This window comes from Anoplolepis gracilipes, chromosome 11, assembly GCF_047496725.1.
Source record: "Anoplolepis gracilipes chromosome 11, ASM4749672v1, whole genome shotgun sequence".
NCBI classification, from domain to species: domain Eukaryota; kingdom Metazoa; phylum Arthropoda; class Insecta; order Hymenoptera; family Formicidae; genus Anoplolepis; species Anoplolepis gracilipes.
Genome location: NC_132980.1, coordinates 816,273 through 835,324, shown reverse-complemented (window position 1 = coordinate 835,324; position 19,052 = coordinate 816,273). Strand labels below are relative to the sequence as shown.

The 19,052-nt window shown below is 29.6% G+C and overlaps 1 protein-coding gene, 1 long non-coding RNA gene and 1 pseudogene across 4 annotated transcripts; 1 reads left to right on the top strand and 2 right to left on the bottom strand.

Annotated features, from left to right (window-relative positions):
• Positions 1-1,524: 1,524 nt before the first annotated feature.
• Positions 1,525-2,590, bottom strand: LOC140671101 (uncharacterized). 3 transcript variants are annotated; one of them, XR_012047674.1, is made up of 3 exons: positions 2,534-2,590; positions 2,242-2,318; positions 1,525-2,151 (listed from the first exon to the last, which is right to left on the bottom strand). It is a non-coding gene; the product is annotated as an uncharacterized lncRNA (long non-coding RNA). The 3 variants fall into 3 exon arrangements; XR_012047675.1 differs by having other exon boundaries at positions 2,512-2,586; XR_012047676.1 differs by lacking the exon at positions 2,534-2,590 and adding an exon at positions 2,491-2,523.
• A 2,182-nt stretch (positions 2,591-4,772) lies between these two features.
• On the top strand, positions 4,773-6,945 carry LOC140671321 (uncharacterized; annotated as a pseudogene).
• Positions 6,946-17,705: 10,760 nt separating this feature from the next.
• Positions 17,706-18,946, bottom strand: Mrpl52 (mitochondrial ribosomal protein L52). Its single transcript, XM_072902414.1, has 4 exons — positions 18,829-18,946; positions 18,559-18,625; positions 18,106-18,238; positions 17,706-18,035 (listed from the first exon to the last, which is right to left on the bottom strand). Exons 1-4 carry the CDS (start codon positions 18,881-18,883, stop codon positions 17,874-17,876), a joined length of 417 nt encoding a protein of 138 aa, XP_072758515.1. The 5' UTR covers positions 18,884-18,946; the 3' UTR covers positions 17,706-17,873.
• Positions 18,947-19,052: the final 106 nt, after the last annotated feature.

The window sequence follows — 19,052 nt, the reverse complement described above, 5'->3', positions numbered from 1 at the left end:
TGAGACGTCGGATTGCTCTCTTACCTCACTTTATCTTTGTTCAATTTCAGTATATAACAAAGATAGAGTGAGATAAAAAGCACTCTGACGTCTCAGATTTGTTTTACTAAACCTACCTTATATTTTGTGTTTTTAGTATCGAACATTTGAAAGAATATAGGCTATTGACTCTTCTAACCATATGATGTTGGATAAGCAATCTAAGCTTACATATGAGTATTTTAACAACGTGAAAGAAGTGGATATATGTCTATAAGATATATTCAATTAAAAGTGAGTATTGTTATATTTTCATAGTTCATAAATAATAATATAGAGTATGTAACATATATATTTAATCTCTTTTAATTAATCAATTTTTTTCTATTTGCAGTGAAATCTTTCCTAGAAAAATGGATAGTGTGACAACACAAGTGCTGGGATAAATATGGTGCAAACATATTATGAAATATTTTCATTTTATTTTCTTGTAGTTTATTAAATCTTAAAGGAAGCCTGAATTATTATGAACACAATTACACGGTTCACAAGATGCATACAAATGATATCTTCATGATGCTTATTTATTAATAAGATATGATATAATATTTTATATTATTTTTATTTTAGCAGAAGACAGTAATCAATGAATGGTAATCTGCAAACCACAGATCCAAGTTGTACGAACGTCAAGAAGTCATCCATCACAAAGCATAAGAATCTTTTATGTGAGAGCTGAATATTATAGTCTCCGCTAATAGAATCTTATGTTCTGTGATGAAATTATCAACGCTCATTAATTCCTTTACAGAGATTCCAGAAATATTAATGATTTCATATTATTAACGTGTTAGAAGATTGAAAAACCACTTGTACTGCTATTCTCTTAATGAATAGGTCAAGAATGGTAGTGCTTAGCATGTTATACTTAAGGGCAGCAAATTGTATTGTATATATTATATGTATCTTATGTACATATAAAAATCTGTTAATACTTTATTTTTGATCATTTATAAAATTTACATTTATATTACACAGTGTATTTATACATGTCACTTTCTGAAGAAATAAATTTATATTGCTTTAATTATATTTTATATTGCGATAATTATATTTGTAATAATTATGCTTAAGAATTTACATGTATGTATCTACTGTCTCACATAATGTATATCTTAAAATATAGTGTTAGAATCTAGATTAAAATATATCTTTATAATTGCATATCGATGTTTCTTGTGTATGGTGTGCTGCTTGTAAACAATTAAGAATTTTAGTGTATTCTTTCGCAATTAAAATCTCACAATGCCCCGACTTATGTGAAATTTTATTTACGAAAGAGTAAAATAAAATTCTTAATTGTTTACAGGTAGTATACCATACGAGAGACACACACATAGATATGCAATTATAAAGATTTAATTATTTTAACACCATATTTCAAGATATGCATTTTGTGAAATGGTACATACATACATGTAAATTCTTAAGTATAATTATTACAAATATAACTATTAAAACGATACAGATATTTTTCTCCAGAAAGTTACATGTATAAACATACTGTCCAATATAAATGCAAATTTAATAAATAATTAAAAATAAAAAAGTAATAAATTTTTATATTTACATAAGATACATGTAATATACAATATAATGCAATATGTGCCTTTAAGTACATGTTAAGCAGTACCTTTCCTGACGTATTCACTTAATAGTAGTACAAGATGTCTTTAAATCTTCTAACGTCAATAATATGAAATCATTAATATTTCAAGAATCTCTGCAGATGAATGAATGGACGTTGATCATTCCATTACATAACACAAAATTCTATTAGTGGAGACTTTAATATTAAGCTCTCGCTTAACAGATTCTCATGGTTTGTAATGAGTTCCTTCTTGGATTCTACTCATGCATCTTGAATCTGGTTTACTGATTATTATAAATCTATCACTGTCTTCTGTTGAAATGAAAATAAACATGATACAATATTAATAAGCAGCGTGATGAGACGATATCTTTTGTGTCAACTGTATCTTACTTGTGTAATTATCATCATAATAATTCAGGATTCTTTTAGGTTCCATACACAAAAAGAAAAGAAAATAAAAATTATTCCAGTACTTGTATCTGTGTTGCACAGCATGCATTATTTCTAGTGAAGATTCACTGCAAATAAAAAAAATTGATTAAAATAATTATGAAACTTATGTAACAAAATCTATATAATTACATATAAACTATGAAAACAATACTCACTTTTAAATGTGTTTTACACAAACATCCACTTGTCTCACGTTGATAAAATACTAGCGTACTTCCAAATGTTTTTGATACTAAAAACACATAAATCATGAGATTAAAACAGAGATTAAAATATCTGTCGTATCTAGAGTAGGTATTGTAGAAGAACGCTATGTAAGAATATTTTTATTTAAATAATAATTCATTATTTTCTACATTTTATTAAATAACAATTTATTACTTAAATATTAAAAATATTCTAACATAATGTTCTTCTATGCTTACTCCATATGACAGATATCCTAACCTCGCATTCGTTCTTGTTTTAAAGGTCGACAGGACCGACGAGAAAATTCCAGCGTCACTGTCACCAACATTGAGAAATGAATTCTTATTCAATTGATGTATGTCTGTATACATACAAACATCATTGCATTTCAAGAGAGACGAAGGCGACATTATTGTCTTTCATTGTCTCTCCTTAGCAAGCGGTGCTGCCAATTCAATTTCTTACAATTAGCTGCATTTGCACTTTAGGTACAAATACAATATTCTATTCGGTAATATTTTGCCTCGAAGAAGTTATATTTCTTTATAAAACTTTTTTTGCTACATTCCTTGTAAAGTTTATTACCCCGCTAAAAAGCCGGATTTTGCATTTTGGCTTTTAAAAAATTTATAATAATTACAATCGGTGCACCTGACTTTGGCTTTTTGCGTTTCAATTTATACATGTTACATAGTATTGATAAAGGCTGCGTACAGCCGAAACGTTTATTTTAATATGTTTTCAAAGGTTTGAACAATAAATTTTATTTAATTTTTCAACATATATTGAAATTTGCTCGATTATTGGCCGTCTTTCTTATTGATTAAAAGTTGTTTGGTTTCGAGGGGGTCATAAAATGGCACAATTGGTCTGACCTTGAAGAGTCACATGAAGGTCACGTGAAGGTCATTTTGAATTTCTTAAATGGAACGCCCTATATATTTTTACATATTCTTGTAGCTTATCTCGAGAGCTTTCCAACACTATAATCAAATGTTTTTTCATTAAACACTTTTTGAGTTATAAGGCTTCAAAGTTGCAGTATTTTGACTTAAAATACAAAATATCTCGTAAAATATTCATTTATCGATTATTTTACCGTAATACTTTTATGCAGAGAATAATGAGACAAATCAATTGGTGTAAAGAAAACACATAGTTATCTTTAAGAAAAAATCTGAATTTGCAACTAGCAGTTACACATTTTTACTTTAACATAATTATGTGTTTTAATTACGCCTATCTTGTATTTTATGTCAAAATATTGCAACTTTGGAGCCTTATAACTCGAAAAGTATTTAATGAAAAAATATTTTATTATTGTGTTTTGGAAAGCTCTCGAGATAAGCTACAAGAATATGAAAAAATATATAGGGCGTTCCATTTAAGAAATTCAAAATGACCTTCACGTGACCTTCATGTGACTCTTCAAGGTCAGACCAATGGTGCCATCTTATGATCCCCTCGAAACCAAATAACTTTTAATCAGTAAGAAAGACGGCCAATAATCGAGCAAATTTCAATATATGTTGAAAAATTAAATAAAATTTATTGTTCAAACCTTTGAAAACATATTAAAGTAAACGTTTCGGCTGTACGCAGCCTTTATCAATACTATATAACATGTATAAATTGAAGTCATTTTTTTTAAACCACTAATTTTTCTTTAAAAAAATACGGTTGCATCGTATACATTTAATATTATTTGACTTTTTTATCTTCTTTTTTGGTACATCATTCCCGTCGACCATGATTTAATTATCTAAAATAAAAAGTTATGAATAATAAAGTTGATATTTCTATTTATATATTAATATCACTTTTTTTTTTTACTTAAAGTATCTGTATACTGGTTTTAAAAAAATGACTAAAGACAAAGCTTCTCTCCAACATATACAGCTTTATTTAAACAAGCACCAACATATACAACTTCGTCTTTAGTCATTTTTTTTAAACCACTAATTTTTCTTAAAAAAAATGTTGCATTGTATACATTTAATATTATTTAACTTTTTTATCTTCTTTTTTGGTACATCATTCCCGTCAACCATGATTTAATTATCTAAAATAAAAAGTTATGAATAATAAAGTTGATATTTCTATTTATATATTAATATCACTTTTTTTACTTAAAGTATTTGTATACTTTTGTTTTATGTTAAGATTATGTTATATAATATTATATTTGCAAAATGAAAAAGATAAGTTGATACAGAAAAATATATTTTTATATCAACTTATCTTTTTTATTCTATTGCGAGTAGAACATAACCTCACAAAACAAAAGTAATCATATAACGAGTTTTTCTTTACAAGAAACTTGAATTATAGAATTCTAACGTTCTATTATTTAATGCTTAGTGTTAATAGTGATAAAACACATACACACATTTTCAGTTCTACTATAACATTTTCTGTTTACTTTTAGTTACTTCCGTTTACTAAAGATTTATCCTGTTTACTTTTTAAATTGTTACCACTACTGTCATAAGTAGTGATGAACCAAAATCAAATCATGAAAGAGTATATATAATCACGAATAGCTTATATTTGCTGATCAAAATTAACTATTATATAATTAAAACAGTGTAATAATTATAACCAATGTAAAAATTCTAGTTTAAACAATGAATTAGAAACACAAAAATTAAAAGATATATATTTAAACAAATTTGTACATATAAATGAAGGTTTACATGCTTTTATATGTAAAAAATAGCTAAAAAATAAGGTTTTTAATTTTTTTCAATATGGCGCACCACTAAAAAAAATCTGAAAAAATTCTGAATAATTCAGCATTTCTATCTTTACAATTGAGAATTTTTTCAAGACGTCACTTTTATGAGGGAAAAATTTTTTTGAAATATTAAAGAATTTTTTTCAGCTTGAATTTAGTGTCAATAAATTAAAACAAAAATTTTCAAATAACCTTATCTGTCTCTAAAATTTCCTAAAGCTATAGTTAAGTGCAATAACAACTTGCTGAGAAATAAAATAAAATTCAAAAAAACAGATTTTTTATTCTGCAAATAGAAGGATGGCGACAGGGAGGGTAAAAATCTTGTGAAAAATGTTTTTTCAGAGAGATTATCATAATTTTTATACTTTCCCACCATTTGAAGCGAAGAGCATTTTCATCATCTTATCCGGCTATAGCCTTTCATTTTGTTATATCTCTTAAATCAATGCCGTTCCCCACTTAATTCTTGCGGGGAATTACTCAGAACAACTCCCCGAACAATATATGTAAGTAGCAAGAAAATCGGAGAGGTGTTACTTTTTATACACTTTTACCTAATAATGTTACTAATATATTGGAAAATATATTAAATTTGTGCTTTTTTTATATGTTGTATGAAAATTAAATTTTGTACGTACATGTTTTTATGTAATTGTAATAATCGAAAAACAAACATTTCTTTGATTATATTGTTCATAAAAAAAGTATAAAGTCATTTCTATATAACGTTTAAACACTGAGACAGCTTCGTTCAATAATAAGGACAAAAATGTTTTTACTATCTAAACACTGGGACTTTTATATAGCTCAAGATTTTATTATTTTTTGTACAATAAAATTAATTAAAACAATTGGCATCCATCCGGAAATCCCCAGTTTAGACTAATAGCCGCGAAAGCCTCAAGACTAGAAGTGGTTATATTCTTACATATTAAGAATATCTAATACTTTTCTACTTTTTAGAGGATTTCTGTCTTTAGGTAAGAAAATCCTTTTGGCGCTTATTTTAGAGGAAGATATTCTAAAAATAAGTAGTATATTCTTAAAATGAGAATATGATTTTTTTCGGAGTGTCATTGTTTATTTAAGATTTAAGATATAGATTGTAGCACTTTAGATTATGAGAAATTAAAATATGTTTAATCATTCAATGATATTCACTTGCCTTTTTTGTTTTTGAGCAGGTTGTGATTTCGAACATTCAAAAGTCGCTGTACGGGCAATGGCAAGGTTTCACGCACTAGGAATAGCCATCAAATACAAGAAACCAGAGTACTTTCAACTGCTGAGGGAACGTACAAAATATATATAGAACCGCAAAATCAGGAGTTTGAAAACCAACATAATGGTATATTGAAGAGGATAGCGGAAGATCCGCAGATAGCCGTTTACATTGATCGGTGCAAAGCAGCGATAAACTATACGCAGAAGAATAGTATATGGGACCTTGTGGACGCCGACGATGAACCATGGTCCACCATCACCCATATAGATTTGTGGGTAAATAATATAATGTTTCATCAAGATGAGAATGGTCGCGTAGACAATATTAAATTTGTGGACTTTCAAAATTATCTGTATCCATTGTGCGAGCTCGTGTTCTACATATTTTCGAGCACAGATGTATGTTACGATGGCATCAAAAACCTGATAGATCTCTATTATGAGACATTTATTGCCGTACTGATCCGAATGGGTCAAACACCGAGTCTTTTACAAAAAAAAAAAGATGAACGCTAAGATAAAGACCGTTGCTAAATATGAGCTTATGCAAGTACTCTTCATGCTGAAGCTACTTACTTTGAATGTCGAGCAAGAGAAAATTGAACAAAATGTATCGAACTTTTTAATGTCCTATCAAGGAAATAAAAAATTTTTCCAAAAGCTGCGAAAAATGATTTCATATTTTGTTCAACACAATTGGATTTAATATGTAAATGTAAATTTACATTTCTCATAGATTTTTTTATTGTCTATATCAAAACAGCGTACATTGTTGGCTCGCGCAAATTACGCTTCCGTATTTTCCGCTGCATGGGACATAGGAAATACAAATTTATGCTGATCGAATTCACACATAAATGTACCGGTCAAAAAATTCATAAATTTGATATATAACCTTCGAAACTGACAACAACTTGATATTGAATATGGATTCTGAAAAATTGTTTATTATTATTTGCGGATTGTTAAATAAATTAAAACAAAGTTGGTGTATATTTAAAAAGAATGAATTACGCTGTAAGATTATAAAATTATATTCCTTGTATATAATTGTAAAAAGAAATGAAAATCTTAAAAAGCGACGAAAATATTGGGTGCGACCTATATTTAGCTTAGAAAGAAGATTCCAACAAGGAGCAAGTGAGAATCTTGTAAAGGAAATGCTGACCGAAGACAGAAAAATATATGGATTATTTTAGAATGGCACCTCAATCATTTGACGCATTATTATAGCATTAGTTGGACCATTCCTTGTTAAAGAATATATTATTCGCGAACCAATTTCGCCTGACACTCGGCTCCAGATTACACTGCGTTATTTAGCATCAGAAGATAGTATGAAATTCCTATCATATGCTTTCAGAATTACACATAACATATCAAAAATTATATGTGAGACTTGTGAAATTATTTGGAATTGTTTAAAAGATTCAGTTTTTCTTATGGACAACGAAGAGAATTGGAATCTGTAGCTGACGAATTTCAACGATTATGGAATTTTCCTAATTGTATAGGGGCCATCGATGAAAAACATGTTCAAATCCAGGTATATTTTAAACGGAATTCTGAGTTTATTTATATAATTTTAAAACTTTATTAATAAGAGATAAAAGGCTTTGTTAAATGTAAAAAATTGTTTTATATTAAATACATAATATAATTATGATAAAAAGACAATGTTTATATGTTCTTGTTACAGGCTCCGCCAAATAGCGGATCAACGTATTACAGTTACAAAGGCCATCACAGCATTAATTTTCTTGGAATCAGTAATGTAAATTATTGCTTTACAATAGTTGACATTGGTACCGAAGGCAGACAAAGTGAAGGAGGAGTTTACCGCAACAGCGAAATTGGGAAACGCTTTGAAGCTAATTCTTTCAAACTGCCAATTCCGATCGACAGATCGAAATTGATGGACCAGAATTACCATATGCATTAGTAGCGGATGAAGCTTTTCCATTATCAATGCACATAATGAGACCATATCCGCATAGTGGAAAACTTGATATTGGAAAAAAATTTGTAATATTAAAATAATTATAGACTCAGCCGTGCAAGAAGAGTTGTAGAGAACGCTTTCAGCATATTAGTTGCTCGATGAAGAATATACTGTTACGTCCTGTCGGCTCCACGTTTTTCCTCCCACGAAATGAACAATAATCGCCCGACTAATCATAAAAAGGATCGCGCGACGAAAAATATTTTAAAACATTGAAAACGATGTCAAAAGAAACGACCAAAAAGGATTGATAGTGAGATCCTCTAAATGAATAAATCGACAAACACAGCTGCATAATCTTAAGAAAGAAACAAATAACGTCGCTACGCACTGTCGGCTCCACGTCTTTACTTCCTATAAAGATAAAGCAATAATTGCCCGACCAGTCATAAGAGGGCCGCGGAACGAAAAAATGTTTTAAACATTGAAATCGATGTTCAAAGAAATGACCGAAAAGGATCGATAGCGAGATCTTCTAAATAAATAATGGATAGAAACAGCTAGATAATCCCAGGAGATAACCAAATGAAGAATCTCTAAATTTCCTAAGAGGCCGTACAGAGCCCACCAATCAGCAACAATCAAAAATAAGGAGGAGAAGGATCTCACCGAACGACAGCTTTTTACACGTCAAAATCTCAAAAATACTCCCACCCAAATTGTTAACACGCTCTCAAGATTTAATATAAAAAGGGAAGACTCGCGCATTACGAAGACAAAATTAAAATCAGTCGATAGTACAGCATCAGATTCATTCGGCATAGATTTTTCGGTTGTTCGCTGACTCAAGCAATTCGTTTTACACTGCGGGAGTTCCGATTACGTCTTAAAACCTATTAGAATCAGTGCTCAACAAAGACCACCCGCCGAGTAAGACCACAACTGGAGCCACAACTACACCAGCAGCTAAAACGCAACCAATCTGCCTAAATAGTAAGTTTAATTTCCTTCTCTTTTGTTTTTTTTCTCTCATCGTCTCCTTTCTCCTTTATTCAACCCTGTTCTTTTACTAAGTATGCCTAAAATCGCGCCGACCCGCCGATTCTCGCGAGCCAACCGAGACCATAGATCGGACGACACGACCATGTGCGAAATCGCGCCGTAACACATATTACATTTTCGTAAATCTTTATTATTTTTTTTTCTTATTATAAACCATTGTAACAAATACCAACCAGAATAAAATCTTTAGAATCGCACTCCTTCCCCCTCTTTTCTGGTTGATGACCTCCGTACTTATGTAACACCCGCGATCCACACACACAAACACACACACACTTATACAAATAATTTTAAAGCCGATATTAATAAGATCATACGTAAAATGGTAAGAATTAATTGAATAAATGTTAATCTAAAAATTAAAATGATCGGTAAACTTATTTAACTCCTTCACTCCCTCCACGCAAAAGATCACACAAGGTCCCGTCCCGCGTAAAAGAGATTCGATTCTCTTACCAAAAAGGGACCACCGAGAGAGCGTTCGCATAACAGAGTAATATCGACACCCGTCGTTTACCTGTTTGCTAACCTGCAGCTCGCTCGATCGAGTCACTCGTCGATAAGACTTTTGACATCGGAACAGTTCTTGTTACGCCCTTCCTCTGACCCATCCTCTCTACGGGTCTGGACGTAACAATACCGAAGGTAAATTATTGCGAATGTCAGAAATGCACGTAAAATTATACAAGCAACTGTAACACTGCACAATTTTATTATTAAGAACGAAGAGAAATTAACTGGAAATAAATTATGTTTGCATATAACTTCAGATGATGCGCGTGCAAGTCATGGCATTCGTAATATATCACTTTATCGAAGCCGAGGCAATAAAAACGCTGTTGCAGTTAGAGAAGCGTATTCAACTATTTTCAAGATACTGGTGCATTATCTTACCAGTAGGCAAAAGCGTTGCAAAACGATTTTCAATTTATTTGTTTTAATTAATTTTTTTACTAAAAAATTATAAATAGTACTGTTATTAGTGTTATAAATAAAATACTATAAATAGATGTAAGTTTGTAAGCATAAGTATATACTTATAAATAAATATAATTATGAAGTAAAACTTATTTATCAGGTAATTGTGTGTAATAATAAAAATATTTTGTTTGGAAATAACTTTATTTAAGATTATTATAATGAAAATGTAAGCAAGAATAATTTAATACAGTTTATCATAATAATATTACAATTTCATAAATAAATCTTTTAATACTAATATGATAAAAAATAAAATATCTTTTCATAGTTTATATTAATGTAATACAAAATAAAATATTGATTCATAATTAATACTAATGTAATAAAAAATAAAATAACGAATAGAGATAATAATAATGATAATATATATATATATATATATATATATATATATATATATATATATATATATATATAAGCTTATATCTTATATTGGCAGATCATGCAACTTATCTTGTTCCTCCATCAGCATTGCAAGAAATTTCATTTCTAATGTAGTTCGGTCTCTATAAGGCAATTTTCCTTCGCCTAGTAACAACAAAAACCCGTCAACACCATCAGGTTCCTTAGTTTCTCTTAATGCATTTATAACAGTGTCATGAAACTCTTTGTTTAACTCTTTGCTCGATCTGTCAGCTTTTCTTTCTGAAATATCATTAATTTTTTGAATATGAGATAAATTTATTAAAATTTTTAATAATTGAATACTAATAATAAGAACATACTTCTATTTGAATTAAATTACTTTCTTCAGAACTTGATGCAATGACGCTGCTGCTTATTAGTGGGGACACTAACATTGAAGAGCTTCTGCACCGAAAAAATCATATTCTCATTTTAAGAATATACCACTTATTTTTAGAATATTTTCCTTTAAAATAAGCGCCAAGAGGATTTTCTTACCTAAAGACGGAAATCCTCTAAAAAATAGAAAAGTATTAGATATTCTTAATATATAAGAATATATATACTTCTAGTCTTGAGGCTTTCGTGGCCATTAGAATTGTCTAAACTGGGGACTTCCGGATGGATGCCGCGTGATTAAACAGCGTAATGCACGCAATGACGTTTCGCAAACGTTGCAGTTTGTGTCTTTAGGGCTAAGAGCCCCGATACTGAACTCTCTTGGATTGGGGTTCTTATATCTTGCGAGAGGTTTTTCTATCAACGGGAAAAATATTCCGTTATGCCCTCTAGTGGTATAAACGCAAATAGGGTTTGTATGATACAATTTAAGAATATTTTCTTTATTTCATACTATTCTTAACAAAAGATCATTAGAGGGGAATATTCTGAATTTTTTAGAATATTTTATTGGAGGAAATCTTTAGAAGGAATTCTTCTAAAATAGAGAATACAATTTTTTCGGTGTAGGACTGATAGAGCAGATCAAACTGAACATAAAAGTCCTGTATCATTTTCCGATTTTCGCAATAATTATTAAAATATTAATTAAAAACGCTCAGCATAGGAGCGCGTGCCGTATATAGCGCTCAGCATATCCTGAACGTTTTTAATTAATAGTTCAATAATTATTGCGCTAATCGCAAAATGATACAGGACTTTTATATTCAATTTGACCTGCTCTATCTGCCCTAGAGAGTTGGGGCGATTATTACCGGACATCTTATAGATATGTATAATATTGTTCGCTAAGCGTTTTTAATTAATATTTTAATAATTATTGCGAAAATCGCAAAATGACTTAATACTTTTTTGTTTAATTTACTGTACTCTACCCACTCACGAGCGTTGGCTCATTAGTTATGAGACACCCTGTATATATGTATATGTATATATATATATATATATATATATATATATATATATATATATATATATATGTATATATATCGCGAAAGGAACATAGAGAATTTGAATTAGACAAAAATTTATCGCATTTTTTGTACATACATATACTTCTTTTACAGTCTTTTAATAAATTTTATATATGAAAGAATTTTGACAATTGAAAATTTACCGAAATTGCTTAGTTTAACTTTTTCTTCTTCTCCGCTTATTGCACAATGCGATTCTTTATTATTAATTATTTTACAACTTTGTAAGTCATACTACACTATTTGACAACAAACACAATATAATCAAATAAAGGAGGGTGGGTAAAATGTGCTGATTTTTGCCTAGAAAGTGTAACGGAAGTTACATATATTTTCTTATAATTTTTGAGTTGCTGAATACGAAAATACCCGTTTTATTGATCTAAGCCTCTGGGAAAGTGGTCAAAATTTGCCTTATAGGCGAGTAAGTCATTTTTAATAATAATTCAATTAGTGTCGATTTTACAATTATTTAATTATTTATATTATAATTTAGTTTATACATTTCCTTTTACTGCAAACTAAAAGAACACTTTTAATGAAACATTTTGAAATGTTAAATCTAACATAGTCAAATTAATATAATATGAAAATTAAAAAATAAACAGTCAAAAATCTTAAGTCTCATCAGAAGTGCAGTTTATAAAAATAATTAAGTGTTGAGAGAATTTTAAAAACATAAACAGAGATATAGGAATAGATATTTCGACTTTATATAACATTAGCGGATCCGATCAACCAAGAAACTAACAAGATTAAAAGAGTCTGATGACGAATAACACGAGACAGTATAATATATAGTATAATACGAAAAATAATTTATTAGGGCTCCTGACAAAGGGCTACTATTCAAAACTTAACGTGCCTCTAGGTGGAACCTTTATGGTAGTGAAAGTCCATTTTAAGATATTTAAAACTGTACAATGTATATAGTTGCATTTGATGAGGCTTAAGATTCTTTAAATAAATTGATTATTTATTTTTTAATTTTTATATTATATTAATTTTGCTATGTTAGATTTAGTATTTCTAAAATGTTTCATTTTAAAGTGTTTTTTTATTTTTCAGTAAAAGAAGTTATAAAACTATAAACTATAATATAAATAATTAAATAATTGCAACAAAATCGACACTAATCAAATTAATATTAAAAATGACTTATTTCGACCATTTAAAGCGAATTTTGACTTTCTCACTTTCCCACGGGCTTAGACCAATAATTATTTCGTATTCAGCAACTATAAGAAAATATATGTAACTTACGTTACACTTGCTGGGCAAAAATCAGTATTCTTTACCTACCCTCCTTTATGTTTAAATAAAATAAAACACGCGCACTTTAAATACATGCCACTTTGTTTAAAATGTTGTTTTAAACGACGAGAGAAACACACGCGTTTTTATTGCGTCACTGCGTATCTTGTTGTCATCAAATTGCAGGGTTGGGTAGTAACTAGTTAAATAGTTAAAAGTTAAGTTAAAAAGTTAATAACTTTTAACTTAACTTAGTTAATTTTAAATGCCATAAACTTTAAACTTTACACTAGTTAATTTTAACTTAACTTATTAACTTTTTTCTTATATCAGTTAATAAATAATTTATAAATATCAAAGTCATATGAAAACTAATGATCGTAATGTATAAAATATATATATATATATATATATATATATATATATATATTAAAGCTATTTTATTTGTTTATATGTCGATTTGTTATTAGATAAAGAATTATTAGAGTGCTTGGGAAAGAAATAAATTAGGGACTTTAAAAGAACTCTATTTAAAATTTCAATTAATAATATATAAAGAAAAATAAAAAATAATAAAAAGATCGTCTTTTATAGTTTATAAGAAAGAAAAATATATTTTCTACTTTTTTATTTATCTTTTTATTATAGCCTAAATTAAAATATCAATTAAAAGATTAATTATGCAAAAAATGTAGTTTTATATAATTAACGTTAACTTTTAACTTTAATTTTTAACTTTTTAACTTAACTTTTAACTAAGTTAGTTTTTTGTTTTTAACTTTAAATGTTAACTTATTTAATTTATTGCCAATTAACTTTTAACTTAACTTAGTTAAAAAAAAAAAATTAAGTTCCCCAACCCTGTCAAATTGCTACTCACATTATTTTATTAAATTTTGATAGTGCAGTTTCGCAAATTCCGCAGAATCTCGCATATTTGAAGTGTCATTAGCGGGAACAAAATAAAAATACACGGCATCTCGCGAGATCTCGCTTTGCGGAATTGCACCCCTTAATTCAAATACACGTACTTTTTTCTTTTAAAATCATATCTTTATTTTCTGCTTATCATTATCACTCACCTTTGTTAATGTCGTAATTATTATATTGATTTGGGTGATTCATGGCACTAGTTGAAAGGACACTGGTTTTTCGATCTATGGTCCTCGATGCGATATCATTCCCTCTTTCGGAACATTATTATCACGCATGCTTGTGACGAAATTTTTGAAACGCGAAAGATACATTGCACCGTCGTAAATATTGTAACAACCAGAGGACGAACATATGCATTATTATTACCTCATGTGCGAACGTGTTCATCTGACAAAAGGGTTCGATGAATAAATTATGTATAATATGGAATAAATAGGTTCCATATATAAAAAGTAACGATAAAAGTAACTGTTAAATTCGTTACCGTTACTAAAAAAATGTAACTACTTTACCGCTACAGTTGCAGAAAAAGATGGTAATGCCGCTATCACTTCGTTACCAAAAAAAGAAAGTAAATGTAACGGTAACGGCGTTACAAGTAACGCGTTACTTCCCAACCCTGGAATATATCATTTATAACTTATATCAATAAATCATATACTTATAAATCGATAATTAGGAATATACTCTTTCGATGAGAAGAATGATAAAAATGACAATTCTTCTGATAATACGTTATATCTATTATTAATTACGCTCATAAAAGAAAACCATTATGACACATTATATTATTTCACAAGAGCAACTTTTGTACTTTAAACACCTCAAATTTACAAATAAGTTGTACTTATAATTTATAATAACATCCACATTTTAAGTATCCATATATTTTACACGTTCATTATATAAATTACAAATCACAATTCCTCTGTGACACTTTGTCACCGCGTCACTATCACTCTTTTCCATCGTTCACGTTATACTGTGGCTCGACTGTCTGATGAAAATGACCCTACATTTGTACGGATTCATTAATAATGCACTATATGTCTGGTAACTAGTAATTTTCTTTTTAGGAAAGACAAAACACTTTTTAGCGACAAAAAATGTCGACAAGCTGCGGCCGTTTCCACGTTCTGAAATTTTCAACTCGGCTCGACACATACCATCGCGATCTCGTGGGCGTGAGAAATTTTTTTCTTACATGCACATGCTTACAACTCTTCATTTTAAGAAGTTTTTGCAATGAAAGAAAAAAAAAGAAAATGCGAACTTCGAATAGTCTCGTTTACGTACGCTCGCCATTATAGATTATTCATCGAACCCTTTTGTCAGATGAAACGTTCGCACACGTAATAGAGATAATAATAATGCCTATGTTCGTTCTCTGGTTGCTACAATATTTACGACAGTGCAACGTACCTCTCGCATTTCAAGAATTTCGTCGGAAGCATGCGTGATAATGGTGTTTCGAAAAAGGGGATGATATCGCATCGAGGACCATAGATCGAAAGACAGTGTCCCTTCAACTAGTGTCATGAATCACCCAAATAATTACGACATTAACAAAGGTGAATGATAGTGATAAGCAGAAAATAAAGATATGATTTTAAAAGAAACCTAGATAGCCAAGCATGATTGATCATAAAAACAAACTAATGCAATGCGTTGTTATATGTTTGTTGTACGTTTGCTGACATCGAATTAAAACGCGCTACTGAATTCAGCAACATGAGAGCATATTACAAACAATTAATTTACGAAATTTTTAAAGCAAACGATCTGAGATACTGAAACGTTATATTGTCAGCAATATGGTAACATCTGATAATTTGCCATTTCGTCTACAGCTGACTACAGCATTTTCTCGCTTCTGACATATATTTCCCAAAAGAGAGAAAGAGACAGAACTATATGTCCCCACCGTCGACATCGAAGTTTTGCGGCGAGTACTCAGACCCAGATAGCCAAGTGTGATTGATCATTAAAAACAAACTAATGCAATGCAAGTGACAGCCCAATTTATGTTGCGACCTACGTCGTAATTATTTGCTTTTTGCTAGTGTTGTGATGTGCAACGTATTTATGAAACTTGTAAAAATGTACGGCTGCCAAGCTGTGTAAGGAATACTGTGTAAAGTAACATTTTCCTCTCCTTTCGACAGCTGTCAAATCGCGTGTTTTTCCGCATTTCAAGGGTTCATTTCGGACTCAATTTACAGTTATTTATCAATTGTCAGGAGAAAGGATTACCAGCCGTACATTTTTACAGGTGTGCTGAAGAGATTGGTAGTATTATTTCGTTGAAATATGTTTTAATTTACTAAAAAAAATTCAAGTCCATATCTCCAATAGTTTCGGAGAAAATAGCCTGTCACAGATTATTTGGCCTACCCTGTGTATATATATATATATATACAGGGTGTCCCATAAAGATTGAATCAACGTTCGTGAGCAGGTAGAGCGCATTAAACTGAATAGAAAAGTCCTGTACCATTTTGCGATTTTCGGAATAATTATTGAGAAATTAATTTACAAAGATCGGCAAATCCGACGCGAAAATCAGTCCGCTGCAAAAAAGATACCCAGAAGGACGGCTCTAAGGACGGTTGCTAAGCACGCGCGGCGTAAATAGGCGCCTCGCGGTTATCAGGGGCACAGACGAGAAGCGTTGATAAGAATAATAGATTAGCGATTATTATTTAGCGACCGGCCTAGCGATGGGCCGTCCTTCTCGCTATCTTTTTTGCAGTGGGCCATCCTTCTCGCCATCTTTTTTTGCGGCGGACTGATACTCGCGCCGAATTTACCGATCTTTGTAAATTAATTTTGGGTGGGAGTCTATTGATCACGTCGTCAATTGGCCAGTTTAAAATGAAGCTCTCTGATTGGTTAATCGTTGCTGATGACCCTAGACATCGGTCGATATAAGTGGCTGTGGTCAATCGTGACTTGGTCAAACGGGACGCTCCTTTAATTTCTCAATAATTACTCCAAAAATCGCAAAATGGTACAGGACTTTTCTGTTCAGTTTAATGCGCTCTACCTGCTCACAAACGTTGATTCAATCTTCATGGGACACCCTGTATATATATATATATATCATAGACATATTCTTTTTTTTTAATTTTAAATCGCACTTTGAAGAAAAATGGCTTCTTATCGATATCGTTAAATACATATAATTTTTAATGATACATTTATTCCAAGATATTGGAATAAGTTTATCATAGAATTTAGTTTATTTCTTTATTATTTAAAAAAATAGAATATTTCAGTTACTTAAAACGTCAGCAGGCTACATATCCGTGCTAATTGCTAATCAAAATTAATGTTAATGAAAAAAGCATAAGTTAGTACAAAATAGTTCAATATGTATGACTTTACAATGCAAAATTATACACTAAATTGTGTATAAAAATATACTACAGTACATAGAAAGAAAAATATATGTAAAAATATTAAAAATATATTTTGTTCATATATCATGTTTATTGATCTTTGCAGCGATTATCGAACGTACGAATAAAAGGATAGAAGATAAACATAATCATATACAATATTGTATGTACAATAACATTTATGTAAGTATATTATTTTTTACAAACACACACATACAAATTAATTTTTTATTTTATCCGTCTGTTTCTTAAGCAATAAATCTCCTTTGGGTTTCAATTTATTATTAAGAATTTCTTGTCTTCTTTGTGTTTCCTTTTCCTGACGTTTAGCATGCCTCTCAACAGCGTAATCTATCTCTCCTACTAACTTGACAATTTTTGCCTAGAGACAATAAAAATATATAAAAAGAATTAATAAAATGTTAATAAAAATCTCAATTTGCTTCACATACCGCATAACCACGTTGTTTATCTAAGCGTGCTTTTTGTCTTATTCCAAGAGGGGTAGGTTTTCCATCTTTAAATGTATAATCTGGTAAATTAGTTAACAGGCCGAAAGTATTTGGATTTTCTGTTAATCCACGTCTAAAAATATAATAAAACATAAACTAATATGTCTTAGTGTCATAAAAATAACACTAAATTAATAAATTAATTAAAAGAATAACAAATTTAAAATATATTGCATATATATTAATACTTGAAAAACTTGTTTCTAATTTATTAATATTTTTTTAAATTGGATATGTTATGTATCTAAATATAAATTAGTAATATATAATTATTTTAAATGTTATATATATATATATATATATATATATATATATATATACACAAACACACACATACACATAACCCAATATATTATATAATTATATGTTTAAACAATTTCAGATAACTCATACTTTCGTCTCCATCTCTGGTTCAAATATTGTGCACAAGATTGATGAAATCCATTAATCATATTATTATCTGCAATAAAAAATAATATATGTTCATAAATTAATTAATAATTATATTTGAATTCGTGAATAATTATATTATATGAAACTTATTTACAAATACTAAATTACATGCTAAAATTGAAAGAAAATAAATGCAAAAAGAGTAATTTATTGGTTGAAAGAATTATAGCACCATCAAAATTAATTTTTTCCTTTAATAATAATACTAACTTAAATGTTGCTCAACGCGAAGTATGGTTCCAACAATCATATTCAGTGATAACATTGTATTAAATTGATGGTAACATCTAACAACTTTTTATTTAGGTTATGTTTCAACATGTAAATATGCCACTCAATGATACCAACATAAAACATCTTGTTAACAATATTTCCTATTTTCTTTTTCTATACCATGATGCTTTCTATTTAGTGACACAAACGTCATTGGGCAT